Here is a 16986-nt window from a genome sequence, read left to right on the forward strand (position 1 = left end):
TAAGTACCCTTTCCGCAGTCAGATAAACTAATCTCAACAGAGCGGTCGTTAAAGATCCATACTCATTGCTCCCTGAGAGGAATGCACTTGCCCACCTCGGGTGGGAGGACTCCGGACAGAGAAGAACCAGGAAAACCGGAAAGAGTAACCAGAGCGGAGGTCAGCAATCTTCATCGGGCAGATCCCTCAGCCCCCAAAAGTAAAAACGGAAGATAGTGAGGACGGGGATGGGGACAGGAAGGACAGAAGGAAAAGTGAAGTGAAAGAAAGAGAACAAACCCAGCGAGTGGTAAAACAAAGAGAAGAATGAGAAGAAGAGACAGAAACAGAGAAACAGATAAAGAAGACAAGGAGGGGGAGGGAGAGAGAGACAGAGACCAAGCAGTGACCATCTCAGGAGACAACCTGAGCTTCCCCTGGACACATGTTCTGGTGAGAGGCTTGTACTGCCGATTCCCTCAGGTGACCAGGACCCAGAAGCTAGAGTCGTGGACCATCTCTGCAAGTTTCTAAGGCTCCTGATTGGACGAAGTGGGAATCATGAGATCTTTCCAGCAGCACTCCCTTCCTGGATAGAACACCGTCACCAGGCACTGCAGCATGAGCATTAAGTGCAACCTCAGCTCCCCCTTCAAAGGTGCAGGCTGCCGCTGGCACCAAGGCCCCCGCCCCAGTGGAAGCATATATACAGGGGCAGTGCAGGAAGAGACTTCAACATTTGCAGTGTCTATTACCCTAACTCCCAAAATGAGGGGCACGTCTACACTGCAACAATTAACAAGCAGAAATCATGAAAATGCCATGCAGCAGGATCCTAACAGTTGAGACACAACGAAAATACAATCCAATGTATATATGCTGCCCCCGGCATCCCTTTCTTCCAGCGGATGATTTGCCTCTTTTTAAAAACCTGATTATAGCCTTCAAATTGAAGCGAAAATAGGAGAAATAAAACTTGAATTCTCTAACCCTCAAATCAGTATTTTTGCCACTGAAGCAAGGGATTTCCCCCTCTATAAATGTATTGGCTTAGCTATGCCAGAGTTTGAGAGTAGAACCATTTGCTTAAAGATACAGAATAAAGGCCGGGCTCGGTGGCTCATGCCTGTAATCCTAGCACTCTAGGAGGCCGGGGAAGGCGGATTGCTCAAGGTCAGGAGTTCGAAACCAGCCTGAGCAAGAGCGAGACCCGTCTCTACTATAAATAGAAAGAAATTAATTGGCCAACTAACATATATAGAAAAAAATTAGCCAGGTATGGTGGCGCATGCCTGTAGTCTCAGCTACTTGGGAGGCTGAGGCAGTAGGATTGCTTGAGCCCAGGAGTTTGAGGTTGCTGTGAGCTAGGCTGACGCCATGGCACTCACTCTAGCCTGGGCAACAAAGCGAGACTCTGTCTCAAAAAAATAAAAAAATAATAAATAAATAAATAAATAAAGATACAGAATAAAATTTCAATGTAATAATATCATCGAAGCATAAATATACATACAAGTAACTACCCAAATATTTCTGAAGCATTTTCAACAGCTGACAAAACAACCTACAGGATTGTATGAGTGCCATTATTCAAAGGAGGAAACTAAAGTTTAAAGAAGTCATAGGTCACATAGCTGGTGACAAGGAGAGCATGCAGTGCCCTCCAGACTCCAACTGGGATGCTTTTTCCATTTCACCTAAGACTTCTTAAAATTCTCTATACCGTTTCACTTTTAGCAGAATCCCAAGCTTACCCAACTATAAAAAGGGCCTGTGTAACCTCAGAACCTGGCCTTTTGGGTAACTCAGATATTGCCATCTTCCCCTCCCTTCCCCTTTATCTCTCAAATTGGCCCCTCTTATAAAATGTCATTTCATCACACCATGGTTCCCCTTCCATCACGTGACTTTCTTGCCAAAGCAAACATACTGTTTGACAGGATTGAGAAAAAAAAGGCTTTCTAAAATAAAATGCACTAACCATTTAAAAATGAGTTTAATACGTTTTAACAAGCTATAAAGGACTTAGATTTTGCATGTTCAATGGATTGGTTGTCTTAGAAATTCTCTTCTGAAGAGCATTCTGACCCAAAGTTTGGTTAATGGTAGAAAGACAGGAGATAGAAAGTTGCCGGGACGAGACCGCTAAGAGTCACTCTAGGCATTTGGAGACCAGATGGTAGATGCTCATCTGGCCCCATGCATGGGAGAACTGGGTCCTGGGTGCTCCATCCTCAACCTGCCTGCAGGACTGTCTGGGCCCAGGGAACTCTCCACTCACCCCCACCCATCCTTCACCCACTGCAGCTGTTCTCTTTCTTCTGTCCTCACCAACCTCACCATCTGGAGGCATTTCAGGGACCTTGATTTCATAGCAATTTAGCCAGTTCACCAAATAATCACAGACCCCCTTTAGGACTTCAGCATGGACAAATGGCCGATCACAGAGCTTTCTTTTTTTGAACTTCGTGTCTTTGCTTTTTCTTGGAAGCGTTGGTCTTCCTCAAAAGTGACTTTCTGAGTATTTCATGGTGGCAACTACATGTGATTTCCTTTTGTGCATTTGCCAGATAATCAAAAAGTCATGAGGAGATGGGGGAGGAGGAGGAAATCCTAGTAGGAAATTGACAAGTGCCCAATCTAAAACTTGAGGGCTTCTACACAGCAGAAGCCTGCTGTGCCCATAAAAGCTTAAGGGCTATTTGTATGTGCTTGTTTGGGATTAAGTATACTGATGTTACTTTGCATGATCTTATATTTTATCGGAAATGATGCTAGGCCCTTTACAGTACTTCCATGAGGTTATCATCCTTATCTCCTTTCTTATACATGACAATACTGAGGCTCAAAGAGGTAGAGGCACGGACACCAAACCACACTGCCGAAAGAGGCAACAATGGGGTTTGAACCTAGGCATCTGTTAGATACTTTCTCCTGAACCAGGTAAACATACAAGAACCACCTATGGAAGGTTCCTCTCTCTTCTCCCCCAAGTTCACGTATATTCAGCCTACACGGGGTTAAAATGCATGTCTACTGTCCTGTGAGATTGGTTCAGTTGCCTTTCACAGAGATCTGTGCCTTATCTCTTTGTCCTCTAACCACAGTTCCCTATATAAAGAGCTTTTTACACAATGAGCCCTGAGGGAACACTGTGGCCTGAGGGAACCAATACAAAGTGTTTTTTGGTTTTAATCATCATGCTAAATTTGACCTGACAGGTTCCCAACGCTGTCTTATTTTATTTTATTTTGCTTTTTAAAAGGTACTTTCAAGGATTTGTCAGTAATACGAGAATCTCAATAATAATAGAATTAAGAAAATAAGTTTGGATCAGACTAACTGGGTTCAAGTCTTGGCTCCACCTCTTAGCAGTGTTCTGGCCTTAAATAAGCCACTTCCCTCCTTGGCCTCAGTTCTCTCATCTGTGAAATGAGGATTATCACAATTCCCACTTCAGAGGTTTTGTGAGGATTAAATCCGATCATATGTGTCAAATGCTTAACACAAAGTACATGCTCACTAAACACTAGATGATGACATTAATAAATACAAAAATAGCCAGCAATTACTGCACATTTATTATACACCATACACTACGCTGTGCCTTTACAAGCGTGTCTCACTTAATCCTTATAGCAGTCTGAAAGTTAACAAACACTCTGATGTCATCAGTAGCCACCCAGAGAAATCTAAGGACACCAGGTCAACTATTCTTCATGTTGGGTGTTACCCATCATAATTATTATATTATACTAATCACTGTTATCTAACCAAATAGAAGGTATTAGTTTCAAGGCATGGACTGGCCTCTTCCCTCTGGACCTAATTAGCCAGTAGAATCTAATCAGATAATGGGAAGCAGAGAAAGTGCTACTCTGGAAAACTGGCAGATTGCCATGGGGTAAGGTGGAAGGCCAAGCAAAAAGCTTTGTTTATTCTCCCTGAGAATTATTCTCTGCCTTCCCTAAACTCCCAGGTACCCTGTACCTCTAGCTGGGCATTAATTCCTACATACTCTTTTATTGAAAACTTATGTGCCACCCTTTCTAAGTGACAAAAGTAATGTGATTATAGCTGTCAAAGAAAAGGATTCCTCTTTTTCACAAACCATATACCTTTACTTTGCCCCCAAAATGGCATAATCCAAAACAGTCCTTGTATTAGAGTTTCTCAGTCAAATCCTCTTCAATTTGTTCACTTATCTGTTTTAGAAAACAAACGTTGATGAGAAGAGAGGGAAAAGTCTCTTCCGTCAACCAGGCAACAGACATCAAGTCTGTAAGCGGTTTTAGCAAGACTGGGACTACAGTTTCAACCCTCCTTTTGTAAATGAAAAGAATGATCTCAGAATTACACTGACCAGCAAAAGCAAGTATTCTTAGACAATGATCTCAAATCAGTTAAGTGTATTTGGGCTTTGCATCACTCAAAATTTGGTTAGGAAAATAAAAACCTATCTAGTTATTTTAACCAAAGTAATAAATATAGCAGAGGAAATTGTTTATGTAGGGATGGAAGGGCCAAGAAACCCTCTGAAAATTAGCAACAGCAGCAGGAGGGACAGTGAAGGAAGGTAGGGACAGCAGAGCCTAAAGCCAGGGCCTGGGAGCCAGACCACCGTGGAGTTGACCAGCAGAACTGGGACCATGGAGGCAGGGTCTATTGATTGAAAGCTGAGGCCATAGAGAACACATGTCCAAGGAAGAGAGAGAAAGGTGGAAAAACATAGCTTCTTCCCTCCTCCTGAGTCTTCTGCTAGTGCCTACCTGTCTTAATCTGTTCAGATTCCTGTAACAAAAGTACCATAGACTGTGTGGCTTAAACACAAGCATGTATCTCTCACAGTACAGAAGGCTGAGATATCCAAGATCAAATACTAGCAGATCTGGTGTCTGGTGAGGACCCTCTTCTTCCTGGCTTGTAGATAGCCGCCTTCTCGTTGTACCCTCACATGGCAGAGAGAGATCATCTTTCTCATGTCTCTTCCTGTAAGGACACCCTCATGACCTAATTACCCCCCAAAGGCTCCACCTCCAAAAACCATCACATTGGGGATCAAGCTTCAACATATGAATTTTAGGGAGGACACAAACATTCAGTCCATAGTACTTCCCTTGGTCAAACATACCAAAAGCCAATTGGCAAGAGAACCTGGACAGTGTAGTTCCCTGCAAGACAGGACAGAGCACAGGAAGGGGGAGGGGACCCCTGAGGGCAAACAGGCAAGTGACTGGCAAGGGCTTCCTGCTTGCCCCACTGGAAGCGCCCAGAAATGCAGAATCTACCAGCTCGGCTAGTAGGTCATTGTCATCTAATATTCTACTTAAAGAATTAAAAGTATTTAACCTGCTAGATTTGACTTAATACCTGGATTTCCAAGTTTACATTCACTTTGAGGTTCTTAGTTCTAACAAAAATCAAGCCTACCTAGCAAACCCCTAGGCTTTAAGACTGGTCACTCGAAGTGCCTCTGGCTAGGTTCCCCCCACCCCACCCTGCCAGGCTCTGCCCACAATCTCTCAGCTCTCACCTCTCCCAGTACTGACTCAGCCCTCTCAAGGCCTGGGACCATGTGCTGCTCATCTTTGATTCCTTGAGACTCATCACTGTGTCAAGCATGTGGTGTCAGTAGTTATTTGTTGAATGAATAAATGAATACAAGTAACTTCAGGAGACAAGCATACTTCATACACCACTGCAAATACTCCCAGAGTTTTTTTCAAGCATACCTGTTATGCACTGAATGTTTGTTAACCAAAAGTTCCTAAGTTGAAGCCTAATCCTCAGGGTGATGGAGGTGGGGCCTATGGAATGTGATTAGGTCATGAGGGTGGAGCCCTCATGACTGAGATTGGTGCCCTTACACGAAGACGTCAAAGAGCCAGCTTGCTCTCTCTTTCTGCAATGTAAGGATACAACAAGAAGACTGCAGTCTGCAACCCAGAAGAGAGACCTACCAGAACCTGACCATTCTTGCATCTTTATCTTGAACTTTCTCGACCTCCAGAACTATGGGAAATAAGTTTCTATCAATTATAAGCCACCCAGTCTATGGTACTTTGTTAGAGCAGCCCAACCTAAGATAGCACCCAAAAAACAAAACTTTATAATCGCATTTTCCAAACTGCATTCATCCTTGTTAATAGAAGTTCCATGTCAGAGAGGGTTCTGTAAAGAACTAAATGCTAGGATAGCCCAGGTAAGCAGGGTTCTTTATTACAGGACTTCTTAGAGCCTTTAATAAATTAATGTGCATTTTAAATTACCAAGAGAGGAAAGAAATAGGAAGAATTTTCAAACATATTTGATCACAGTTTTTTTGCATCTCACACTGCCATCCAATAACAAGCACTTTGCCCCACCAAATAGCCATTCCCTAACCCTTGCCCTTTCTTTCTTTTTAACAGCCCAAGAGGATGAGTCATGATCAATTCTATGGTGATCCTGGCAATCTTGTCTCTTTGCTAAGTACTCACTTCCCTGATGTCCCTTCCAGCTATGGGTGACCATGACTACGTGACCCAGTGCCTGCCAGTGGGCCACAGGGAAAGTCAGCTTGGAGGATCTGGGTCATTTTCTTCTTTGATAAAAGGATTTTTGGACTTTTCTAGCTGCTCTCTTTCTTACTGCTTGCTATGCTATTGCAGGGTGACACCAATGGAGCTGTGATTCTGTGGTGGCTTCAAAACACAGACACGAAGTTTTTAATGCTCCTCCCACTGAGAGATGGGATCTATGCACTGCTCTCTAAATCTGGCAGGCTTGACCTGCTTAGGTCTTATCTGCTTTGATAATAAAGCACAGGAGAAGTGATGCGCTATGTGACTTCCACAGCTGGAACGCTTGCCACGAAGCACTGAGACTCCACAGAACAAGTCCAGTGGCCCTGAGTGGTCCAAGCCACGGAAAGAGGCCAAGCACAGGTGCTCCAGTCCACAGTCTCTGCTGAGCCTTTCCTTTGAGTCACCCCCATCCAGATATCAGGCATTAGAATAAAGAAGTTTCCATAACCTCCTAACCTCGGTGTGTTCTGACCTTCCCCATGAAGGCCCCAGTAATCATGAGGCAGAGATAATCCATCCCACTGTGCCCTGTCCAGATTTCTAATCCACAGAATCTGCTAGCATAATAAAATGGCTGTTTCATACCACTAAATGTGGCAGTGACTTGTTATACAGCAACAGAGAATCGGAGCAGACTCTGTCTCACAATCTCAAGGGAAAAACCAAGAGGATCACAAAGGTGCTGCTCTAGAACCCACCACCTTTAAGCCACTGCGTTATCCCTGACTCCAGATTTCTTCATATGTGGAATAATTGTATGTCGTCATTGCTGAAGCCACAGTTAGTCAAAAGCATCCCTAAATGACACACCATGCTGCCGCTCGGGGTCACAGATTCAGGTCAAAGCTCTCTCGTCCTTTTTCTCATGGCTTCCATCAGCCCACTTGCTTGCTTTCCGTTTCTGGTCTCTCCCACCCGCCACAAACTGCAATTGGAATGACTCTTCTACAACACAATCTGACCGCATCACTTCCTTAAAACCTTCCAAGGCTCCCCATCACTTCTGGAAGAACTTTCCCCCATTCCAAAAGTCTGAGTCATTCCAGTCCCTGTGAATCAGGTATGGGTAAGGGCAAGAAGCTCCCCAGGCGATTGTGGTGGCAAGACTAGCTAAAAACCACACCTTCCTCTCCCCCTCCAGGCAGAACTTAATGTATTAAATACCTTGTTGACATTTCTGTTATCATATGGTAACTTTTTAGAAATAGCTATCACCCTCACCAGATAAGGAGACACCAGTATGCCCAGCACCTAACACACAATCTGGAACACAGTAAGGACTCATGTATTTTGATGAATGAATAAATCAACCCAGAACAATAAACCCCTAATGTTTCTGCCTCCGAAGGCAAGTCCATTTCCTCTGAGACTTTGCTCTCTCTGCCAACTTGGTCTGAGCAATCAGACCAAGGAAAATACAGACAACTGCAAATTAGACAAAAATATGGGGTTTATTATTTACCAGGCTCTGGCTTGATCAGCCAAAGTGGCCTGAAAACCCAAGAGGTAATCCTTTTCTCTAACCACCAAGAAGCTGGAGAAGCCATTCAAATATTACAGGTGTGAATCACATTCTGAAAATATCCTGGCCCTGTGACTTCATCTGCACCTTGCAAATCCCTCTGAGACCAAGCTGTGATTCACACTACTGGTTCTCAGCAAATAACCAAGAATGACCTCCTGGAATAAGTTCACAAAGCACGTTTTATTGTGAGAGTGCTTAGCATGTTCCATAGTCACAGAAGGAGGGATACCCCTCATTTCCCCAAATCCATATTATCTGAAAGGAACTTTTTCCCAATTTCAAGGATATTTCCAGACCACAGTCTATAAAATAAATGTCATGGTCTATACTTATTCACAAGCACATTGGGGACAACATGGTGATGAGAACTAAAATTTATGAAATACACATTCACTAGATGTCAGGCACTGCTCTAGGTGTATGCTCTCGCTCATTTTATATCCATCATAACCAGCAGGTAATATTCTTGTTTTAGAGGAAACTAGGGTTTAGAATAGTTAACTTTTCAAAGTTTTACCACTGCTAATGGGGAAGGCTGAGATTCAGACTGGCGTCTATGGGGCCTGCACAAACTGTTCCCTCGTGCTCCTGCCCCACTGCCCCCGGGGCTGGCCTCCATCAGATTCCAGAAAGGAGGACAGAAACACTGCCTAACCCCAGGCCAAGCACTTTCTGAGTGTGAGCTCCTTTAATCTCCAACAAATCTGGGAGGTGATTATTTTTCTCCCCATTTCACAGATAAACCCACTCAGACTTGGAAAGGTTAAGGAATGTGACCGAGATCACACAAGTAATAGCCGATATGGAATTTAATTTCAAAGACCGTGCTCTGTCCACCCTCCTCCCCCCCAATGCTGTCCCCTTCTCCATTCTAAATATGATAGGGTTTCACGGGTCTTTTTCCTAAATGACAGAAAAGTATTTAACAAAGAGAAGGCAACAATAAACAAGACAGCCCTGGAGGTGTTAACTCTACAAAGGGCCTCTTCAAAAATAGCTATAACCCATCCAGGGCTTTTCTATCTAGATAGTGCTTTCCTGATGTGTGATCTCATGTGATCCTCACAACAGCCTGGAAAGGTAAGTGCTAACATGGCCAATTTCCAGAGCAGGAAATTAAAGCTCAGACAGGTTAAGTCACTCGATCAAGGTCACATTACTAAGAAATGCTTGAGTGTGGACTCAAACCATGTTTGGGAGGCCAAAGCCCACCACCCTCCCAACCAACAAGGAATCCTGCCTCTCAGGGATCTTCTCACTGGTTTAGGAGAAGAGGGAGAACAGTTATTGAAGAAGATTATTGATCTTAGGGAAGAAGTTCTTTATATCTGGTTTTCCAAGGTGAGACCGTAGGGACAAGCCACGGTGACTTCAAACATCTCAAATCCACCCCCACCATGGAACAGAAGGACATTTTCCTTCCACAATGTACAACTGAAATAAAACTGGACTCACAAAGCCTAAGTGTTGTTTGATCTCACCATGACTCCTCAACCAAAGGACAGTCCCGCCCACGAGGAGGGTGGGGATCTGCGAAGAGTTTACAGTCAACTTCCCAATCAGGCCAGCACATGCTCGAGTCGGCTCTTGAACCCGTTTATTACTCTAACAGGTAAACGGGCATGAACCGTCAAGCCTCACTCCACTCCATTTAGAGAGGAACCGGAGGGTTACTTTTCCAACTCCGCAAACCAGAGGACAAGAAGCACCTACACTCTCCCTGTAAAAAGAATACAGTGCCTCTTGTTCTCTTTCCAGGGTAATTAAAAAAAAAAAAAAAAAACAAATAAAGAAACCATAAGGTGGAGGAAACTTCCAACAATAATGAGCTTCTTGGTTTTTTTGTTTGTTTGTGAAGTATCATTCATTGAGCACATATATGCCACATGTTACATTGCATGCTTTATAAACACAGACATTATCCCATTTAATCCTTATAATAACCCTATGGGGAAATACCCTATCAACCCCAAGCTGCAGATAAGGGAAGCAAGGCTCAGTATGTTACGGTCACAAAGTCAAAAGGTCATCAGAAGCAGGGCTGAGACGTGACCCCCAAGTTCACCTGGTTCCGCAGCCTGTGTTTCTGCCCATGACACTCCTACACAAACTTCCCCCACTCATTAACTACCGTTGCGCCATCCCTACAAGGACCTTTGGGATCAAAGTGTGTGAAGATATAGACATGGGTGACCCATTTTTGCCCCTACTGAGCCTTACAAAAATAAACTGGTGGTTTCTCGATTTCTCAGTTATCACTACAATTAAGTCAAAGGGACTATAAAATTTTTTGGAAACAACAAATTTCATCTATTTGAATCACAGGCCTAAAGATGCAATTTTATTTTACACTTATGCCTGTGACCCTGTGGTTGATTCTGTATTTAAACTAAGTGCTTTAGGCAAGAAAGAATATCATTAAAGTGTTGCCATGTAGCATAAGATTTTAAAAACACCTCTTCAATTACATATCATCGACCCTCTGCTGACTTTCTTAATAAAATTAAAAATTCAGACCCTCCAAGTCAGCAGTGAAAAGAGAAACTCCTGGTAACTTTTTCATCCAGCCATCCAACCCCAGCAAAAGACTGTGGCCTTCCTCTGCTACCTTGAAAGATCTGAGGTTTTTTATTCTTACTAAGAAAGCTGTTTCCTTATGTACATTCAGAAAAAGATGCAAGAAGGTCGCCCACCTCAGAGAAGAACTCGTCCATAAAAGCCGTGTTGTCGATGGCGATCTCGACCTCGTCAGTGTCGTCATCCTGTGTGAGCTGCTTCTGCAAGAGACAAAAAGGAACCGGTTGGGTGTGAATAAAAACACAATAGCTAACATTATTGAATGCTCACTAAGTACCAGGAGCTATATTAAGTATTTTATACAGAATTTCCTTTAAAACTCATGACAGCACTATGATATATCAAACTCTGGTGTTGCAACATCTGAAATTAAGTCCTAGTTCTGCCATTTACTGACTTTTTGCAAGCGCTGAGGGAGGAGGAGGGAGGGACAAGCAAGTTACCAATCTTGCTGCGCCTAGGTCTCCTTATCTGTTAAATGCTGATAATAACGCTACCTATTTTGCAGTGTTGTTTAAGGAATAAATGAGACAATGAATACAAAACACAGTGCCTGGGACACTGCAAGTACTCCATAAATGCTAGGTTTTCTTGCTGCTGGTGGTGGCGGAGATGGTGGTAGTGGTTACATTACTATAACTCACTCCAGTTAAGGAACCTGAAACTTCAGGAAGTGAAGTAACATGGCAAAAATCACACGGGTAAAATGTGGAGATAGGCAGTTTCTAACCCAACTTTTGGATCTGAACCCCATGTTCCTAATCCCTTGTCCACACTGTTCATTCAAACAGGTTCTAGGCTCAATTCCTCCAAAGCACAAGCTCCAAATCCTCCTCGTAGGAGTAAACATTCTCCTGTTTTCAGAAACCACCTGTTACGAAGGAAACAGTACTGTGTTGTCCCCGTCAGAGAGCTCCTGTTTATAAGGAAGAGGAAGGTCTTCCCCACCCCACTCCCCCACCCTCCACCCCACCCCCAACCTCTTGGGGACCCACGCTTGCTCAATCTCATCCAGCTTCCTCTGCACAATCACAATGTGAATAGCAAAAGGAAGTGATTCCATTCCCACCCAGCATCAAAGGCCAAAGCTATTTCTATATTCTTCCTGAATGTTCTCCCCTGACTACTGCTGCACTGCTCACTGCCAATTTCTAAGCACAGAGAGAGAATTGGTTGCAGAGGATGGAGGCAGGACAGAGAATAAACCTTCTACACCTGCTTCTTCACAACCTTCAGTGGCCTCCAGCCTTCCAGGCCAAAGATGTGTCACTGTCAAGCACTTGGAACCCCATGAGCAATGAAAGCCCTACGGTCCTCTTTCCTCACCCACTACCACTCCCTGAATCCACAGCAGAAGAGTTTCGGGGAATGCCCATGGATATGGGGTTATCTAACCATCTGGGAAGTCTCCTGACTGACGCCCCCAGTACCTCATTCTCTGGCTGGTCTGGAACACTCAGCGTCCCCTGCATAACAGCCACATTCAAGGAAGTTGAATGTGACGGCACTGCTACTACCTCCGAGACTATCTTCCCAAAACTTGGGAAATCATGTCCCTCTCCCACCTCAAGTCACTCAATGACAGGTCAACTCCTAGAATTTAAAGTCCTGATGCCTAACAGAGCACATGGGGCCATTTAAGATCCAGCCCCACCCACACTTCCTCCTCTAGGATACACTCTCTGGACCAAGCAAGCATCTGGAACTCCTTGCATTTCCTGGAAACACCATTCTTTCTTTTCACTGTGCTGTCACACAAGGGCTTCCTTCTGACATGCATCTGTCCAACTGGCGAAATATTACTTAGCTTTTAAAACTTGGTGCAGACAACCTCTGTGTAGCTTACTTGACACATGCCTCCCCCATGCAAAAGTTAAAACCTCCCTAAGCTCCTCCTGCACTTTCTAGAAACCTTCCATAGCAACCATCACAGCCTACTATTATATATCCCTTTGCTCACCTATCTTTCCCCACTGACTATAAACTCCTGGAGAGTCATCGTTGCCTTATGCATCCGTTAGAGCAGATACTGTATGTGTGCACGAGCGCATGTGCCCAAAACACCTCCCTTTGCAGAGATACCCTCACCCTCCCCACATGATTCTGGGGAGGCTGTCCTGACCTGAGCTCCCTAAGGAATCTGAATTGTGACAGGAGTCTGGATGGAATGGAGCCAGGTCAACCAATGGCAGGACCCAACAGAGATGTTCATGAAATTCCCAGAGCTGCCCTGGCTCCTGTCCTTCCCAAGCCACCCCTTGGCTTTGAGCAGGATGTACAGATCTTCCCCATCTTCTTCCAATGATCGGAGCAGTATCCTTCTAGTACGTTTCTTTTGATCATTTAGCCAGACAAAGCTTTTGTTACTTGCAATTAAAACTAAGTGCAGGCCAGGCACGGTGGCTCACGCCTGTAATCCTAGCTCTCTGGAAGGCCGAGGCGGGCAGATTGCACAAGGTCAGGAGTTAGAAACCAGCCTGAGCAAGAGCAAGACCCTGTCTCTACTATAAATAGAAAGAAATTAATTGGCCAACTAATATACATAGAAAAAATTAGCCAGGCATGGTGACACATGCCTGTAGTCCCAGCTACTCGGGAGGCTGAGGCAGGAGGATTGCTTGAGTCCAGGAGTTTGAGGTTGCTGTGAGCTAGGCTGATGTCACGGCACTCACTCTAGCCTGGGCAACAAAGCGAGACTCTGTCTCAAAAAAAAAAAAAACAAAAAAAAAACTGAGTGCTGTACTTGTCATTAATTAATTTATTCCACATGTCTACCAAGTACTTACCACAGAGCAGGCACATATCAGAAATTTAACCAATTTTAGCTGAATAAATAACTAGCTTCCACAGAGCCCAGCTGCCTGGATTCACCTACCAGTTTCTAAAGTTTGAGATAAAATGTTTCCTTCAACAAGTACCATCAACACTCAGGCCCCTCAGCAGCCTCCACAGAGTTCTGCCTCCCAAGAAAATCTCTGTAACCCTTACTAGAAAGCAGGAACCCAGTCTTTCCTCTAGGAAGGCGAGTTAACAAGCTTTTCTCGAGAGTGTCCTTTCTTCAGAGGTCATCTGGAGACCCACACTGAAGGAAGAGATCACACACACACTCCACACAAGACATCAATTCGGTCTTCAAACAAGCACACATGCTAAGGAAGTGGGGAGCGAGGCTACCATCACGGGATGGGTTGAAGATGTTTCTAGAGGCTGGGAACACCAGTGTCTTGAAGCATGGGAGGCAGGCACCTAAGCTGTCCATCATGACGTAAGTTCTTGGGACCCCTAGAATGTGCACATCTCTTGGCCTTGAGCAGGCTCTACCCAGGCAGCCTGGTCCACCTTCTGTGAGAGAACGTGTGAACGGTAAAGAGAAACCTGGGTCCAAAACCTGTTGTTACCAATCGCTGGCTGTGAGAGCTTAATCAAGCCCCGCACCTCTCTGAGATCTCATCTGTAAATAGTAATACCACCACACGCCTTACAGCTTCTATGAGGATTGCAAGAGATCACACATGGAAGGCCTCTACTAGCGCAGGCGTCCTCAAACTACGGCCCGCGGGCCACATGCGGGTGTTTTTGCCCGTTTGTTTTTTTACTTCAAAATAAGATATGTGCAGTGTGCATAGGAATTTGTTTATAGTTTTTTTAAAACTATAGTCCAGCCCTCCAACGGTCTGAGGGACAGTGAACTGGCCCCCTGTTTAAAAAGTTTGAGGACCCCTGCACTAGCGCAATACCAAGCACACACCAGTGCCTAATAAAGGTCAGTTTCCCCATCACCTGCTGTAAGCAGGTGGGTCTAAAAGAACAGAATCCCCTGTGAGTCATCACTGTCTTCCTCCTCTTCTTCCTCCGCAGGAAGCTCTCACACCAAACAAAGGCTAAGTCAGTAAGATGGGTCCCACAGCGTCATGCTGGCCAGGGTTCTATACCCGATCCATCCCATGCTAGTCACCGAGCCTTAAACAGACAATATAACCCCTCTGAGCCTCACTTTCCTCATCTGAAAAACAGGAATGAGAGTGTGTTGCTTGACCTCCTTACCCCCACCACGACAGCCGCAAAAAAAAAAAGTGTGTTGCTCAACCTTGCTGGAGCAGCAGGCCCTATAACACTGCATCAGCCTCCCACTCAGTCCCTAGCTCTCTTACCTCTGCTCCAATCCCATGACATCTGTTTCCCAATATGCCATGGTTCCCTACTTCCTGCTATATAAAAGTCCTCAGCCTGTCTGTCACCATCCTGTGGAGGTGGCCACGCTCACACATTTAGCCACAGGCCCACTGCTCTCTGCCAGGCACCTCCTGCTCTGTCAACCTATTTGCCTGTCTTCTGTGCACACCCTAGTTATTCCTGCACTGGGACTTTCTTTAGCACTACGTCCCTTTATTCCCTACCGCTGCCGATACACGTGTGACTAACATGTCTCCCACCCCTCTCTGCTTTCCAAACTCAACCCCCAAGGCCCAGCTCAGGTCCCATTCCCTCCACAAAACCTGCCCCCGTTCATATTTATCAAATAGTTTCATGAGTTGCAATCTCAACTTCCAACGTCAATTTTAAGCAACCTGAGGTCAGAAATAGCATCTTGTAAGTCTTGGTAGCTCCAGGGTACATGGCACAGAGCTGGGCATGTAAAAAGTAAGTTCGTGTCGACTGAATCTGCCTGTCACAAGCCACGTGGCTGTCACAAGCAATGTGAAACAATTCACTATTGCAAGGATGTGGAAACAACCCAAGTGCCCATCAATACGTGAGAGGATAATTAAAATTTGGTATATGTATACAATGGAATATTACTCAATTATAAGAAACGACAGTGATCTAACACCACTTATATTTTCCTGGATTGAGTTTGAGCCCACTATCTGAAGTGAGGTATCACAAGACGGGAAGAATAGGCTCCACATCTACTTGCCACCAAATTGGCACTAAGTGATTGACACTATGGTGCTCACACAGTAGTAATATTATCCAAGGATTAGGGGATTGGGGGGATAAACTCACAAGTAATGGTCACAGTGAGCACTGTAGAGGGGAAGGGCACACCTCTAATCCTAACTTGGGTGAGGCAAAGACATAAAACGTAACCAAAATGTTTGTACCCTCATAATATCCTGAAATTAAAAAAAAAGAGTTAGCCAAGTCAACTTCTCTGTAGCTTTAACCTGGATTAAGTATCTTTAAGGAGGAAAGGGAAGAAAAAAAGATATGATTTTTAGTTAGGGCTGAATGCAACCTTGACTATTTTACCGTTAATTCCCTCACTTAGAGATGGGGAGACCAAGGCCAAGACCAAATAATGAGGTCCTGACACGGACAGAAGAGAATCCGGGTTTCTGGATTTCCTTCTTCCATGCAGACTTTTTCCCACAGTGGCATGCGGCTTCCAGAAATATAAAATAACAATAACAAAGCTCAGCACAGATCGGAACATTCGAGGAAAAGGCCATCATCACCAGATAACCAGAGTCACGCGAAAGTGGAACCACCACCAGGCTTCCCTGTTGAGTGGGCTCAACCAGCTCCCCTAGCAAGGGTCCTTCCCCTCTGACCAGGTATGCTCTCACAGACCAAGAAGTGTTGGGGACCCCACACAGTGCCCTTTGTCTTCAGCCCACATGACTAGGCTTAGCCAAGAAGAGAACTTCAGCATCTTTATCAAAGAATCAAGGCATGTGGTAACAGAAACGTTGAAGTAGCTGCAATATCAGCCACACTAAAAAACGCTCATGAGCACCACGAGCCCAGCCACCCACTTCCTCCCCTCCCCAGCCTCCAGATGCCTCACTCCAGGAGATGGGAGATACCGCCAAGGACTTAGGCAGCAATGACCTACAACCTGGGATCCTATCTCCTCCTGACTTCAAATGAGCCCCCAAATTCAGCAAGGACAGCCAGGGATATGACCTCTTCTCTGGGCAGAAAGCAGAAAGACTTCAGGACCCCAGAACTCAAGCTCAAGCAACTAAACTGCCATTCCTCCCCCTCAGTGCTCAATGCCTTTCTCTCAACTGCCTTCTCTATCATCCTTAGTCTATCTGACCACAGGTGCCTCTCCATTAGCTCATTCAATTAATAAAAATATATTCGCCACCTCTAGAGCCCCTACCAGCAGCTAGGTGGTCACAGCACTTAAGCTGCTTTATGTACCCCATGTCAACAAATCCCATCTGTGGTTTGTAGTTTGAGAACCTGCAGGTCAGAGAAGGTATAAGAGTTATTCCAGGTCTCCCAGCTACTGATTTGCAGGGCCAGGGCTCATGCTTAGGTCATCTGTCCTAAGCCCTTCTTATCTCACTGCACCCTGCTCGGAGCAGCCTACCACGAGAGCAGCCA

The 16986-nt window shown here is 44.9% G+C and overlaps 1 protein-coding gene across 5 annotated transcripts in view; it reads right to left on the minus strand.

Annotated features, from left to right (window-relative positions):
- STX3 (syntaxin 3) overlaps positions 1 to 16986 on the minus strand; it is a 46019-nt gene that overhangs the window by 18765 nt on the left and 10268 nt on the right. For all 5 annotated transcript variants that reach the window (XM_076001843.1, XM_012759831.3, XM_012759833.3 and 2 more), the window contains exon 2: positions 10764 to 10847. In XM_076001843.1, coding sequence (XP_075857958.1) covers positions 10764 to 10847 — 84 coding nt within the window. The remainder of the gene's footprint in view (positions 1 to 10763; positions 10848 to 16986) is intronic.

This window comes from Microcebus murinus, chromosome 4, assembly GCF_040939455.1.
Source record: "Microcebus murinus isolate Inina chromosome 4, M.murinus_Inina_mat1.0, whole genome shotgun sequence".
In the NCBI taxonomy this organism is placed as follows: domain Eukaryota; kingdom Metazoa; phylum Chordata; class Mammalia; order Primates; family Cheirogaleidae; genus Microcebus; species Microcebus murinus.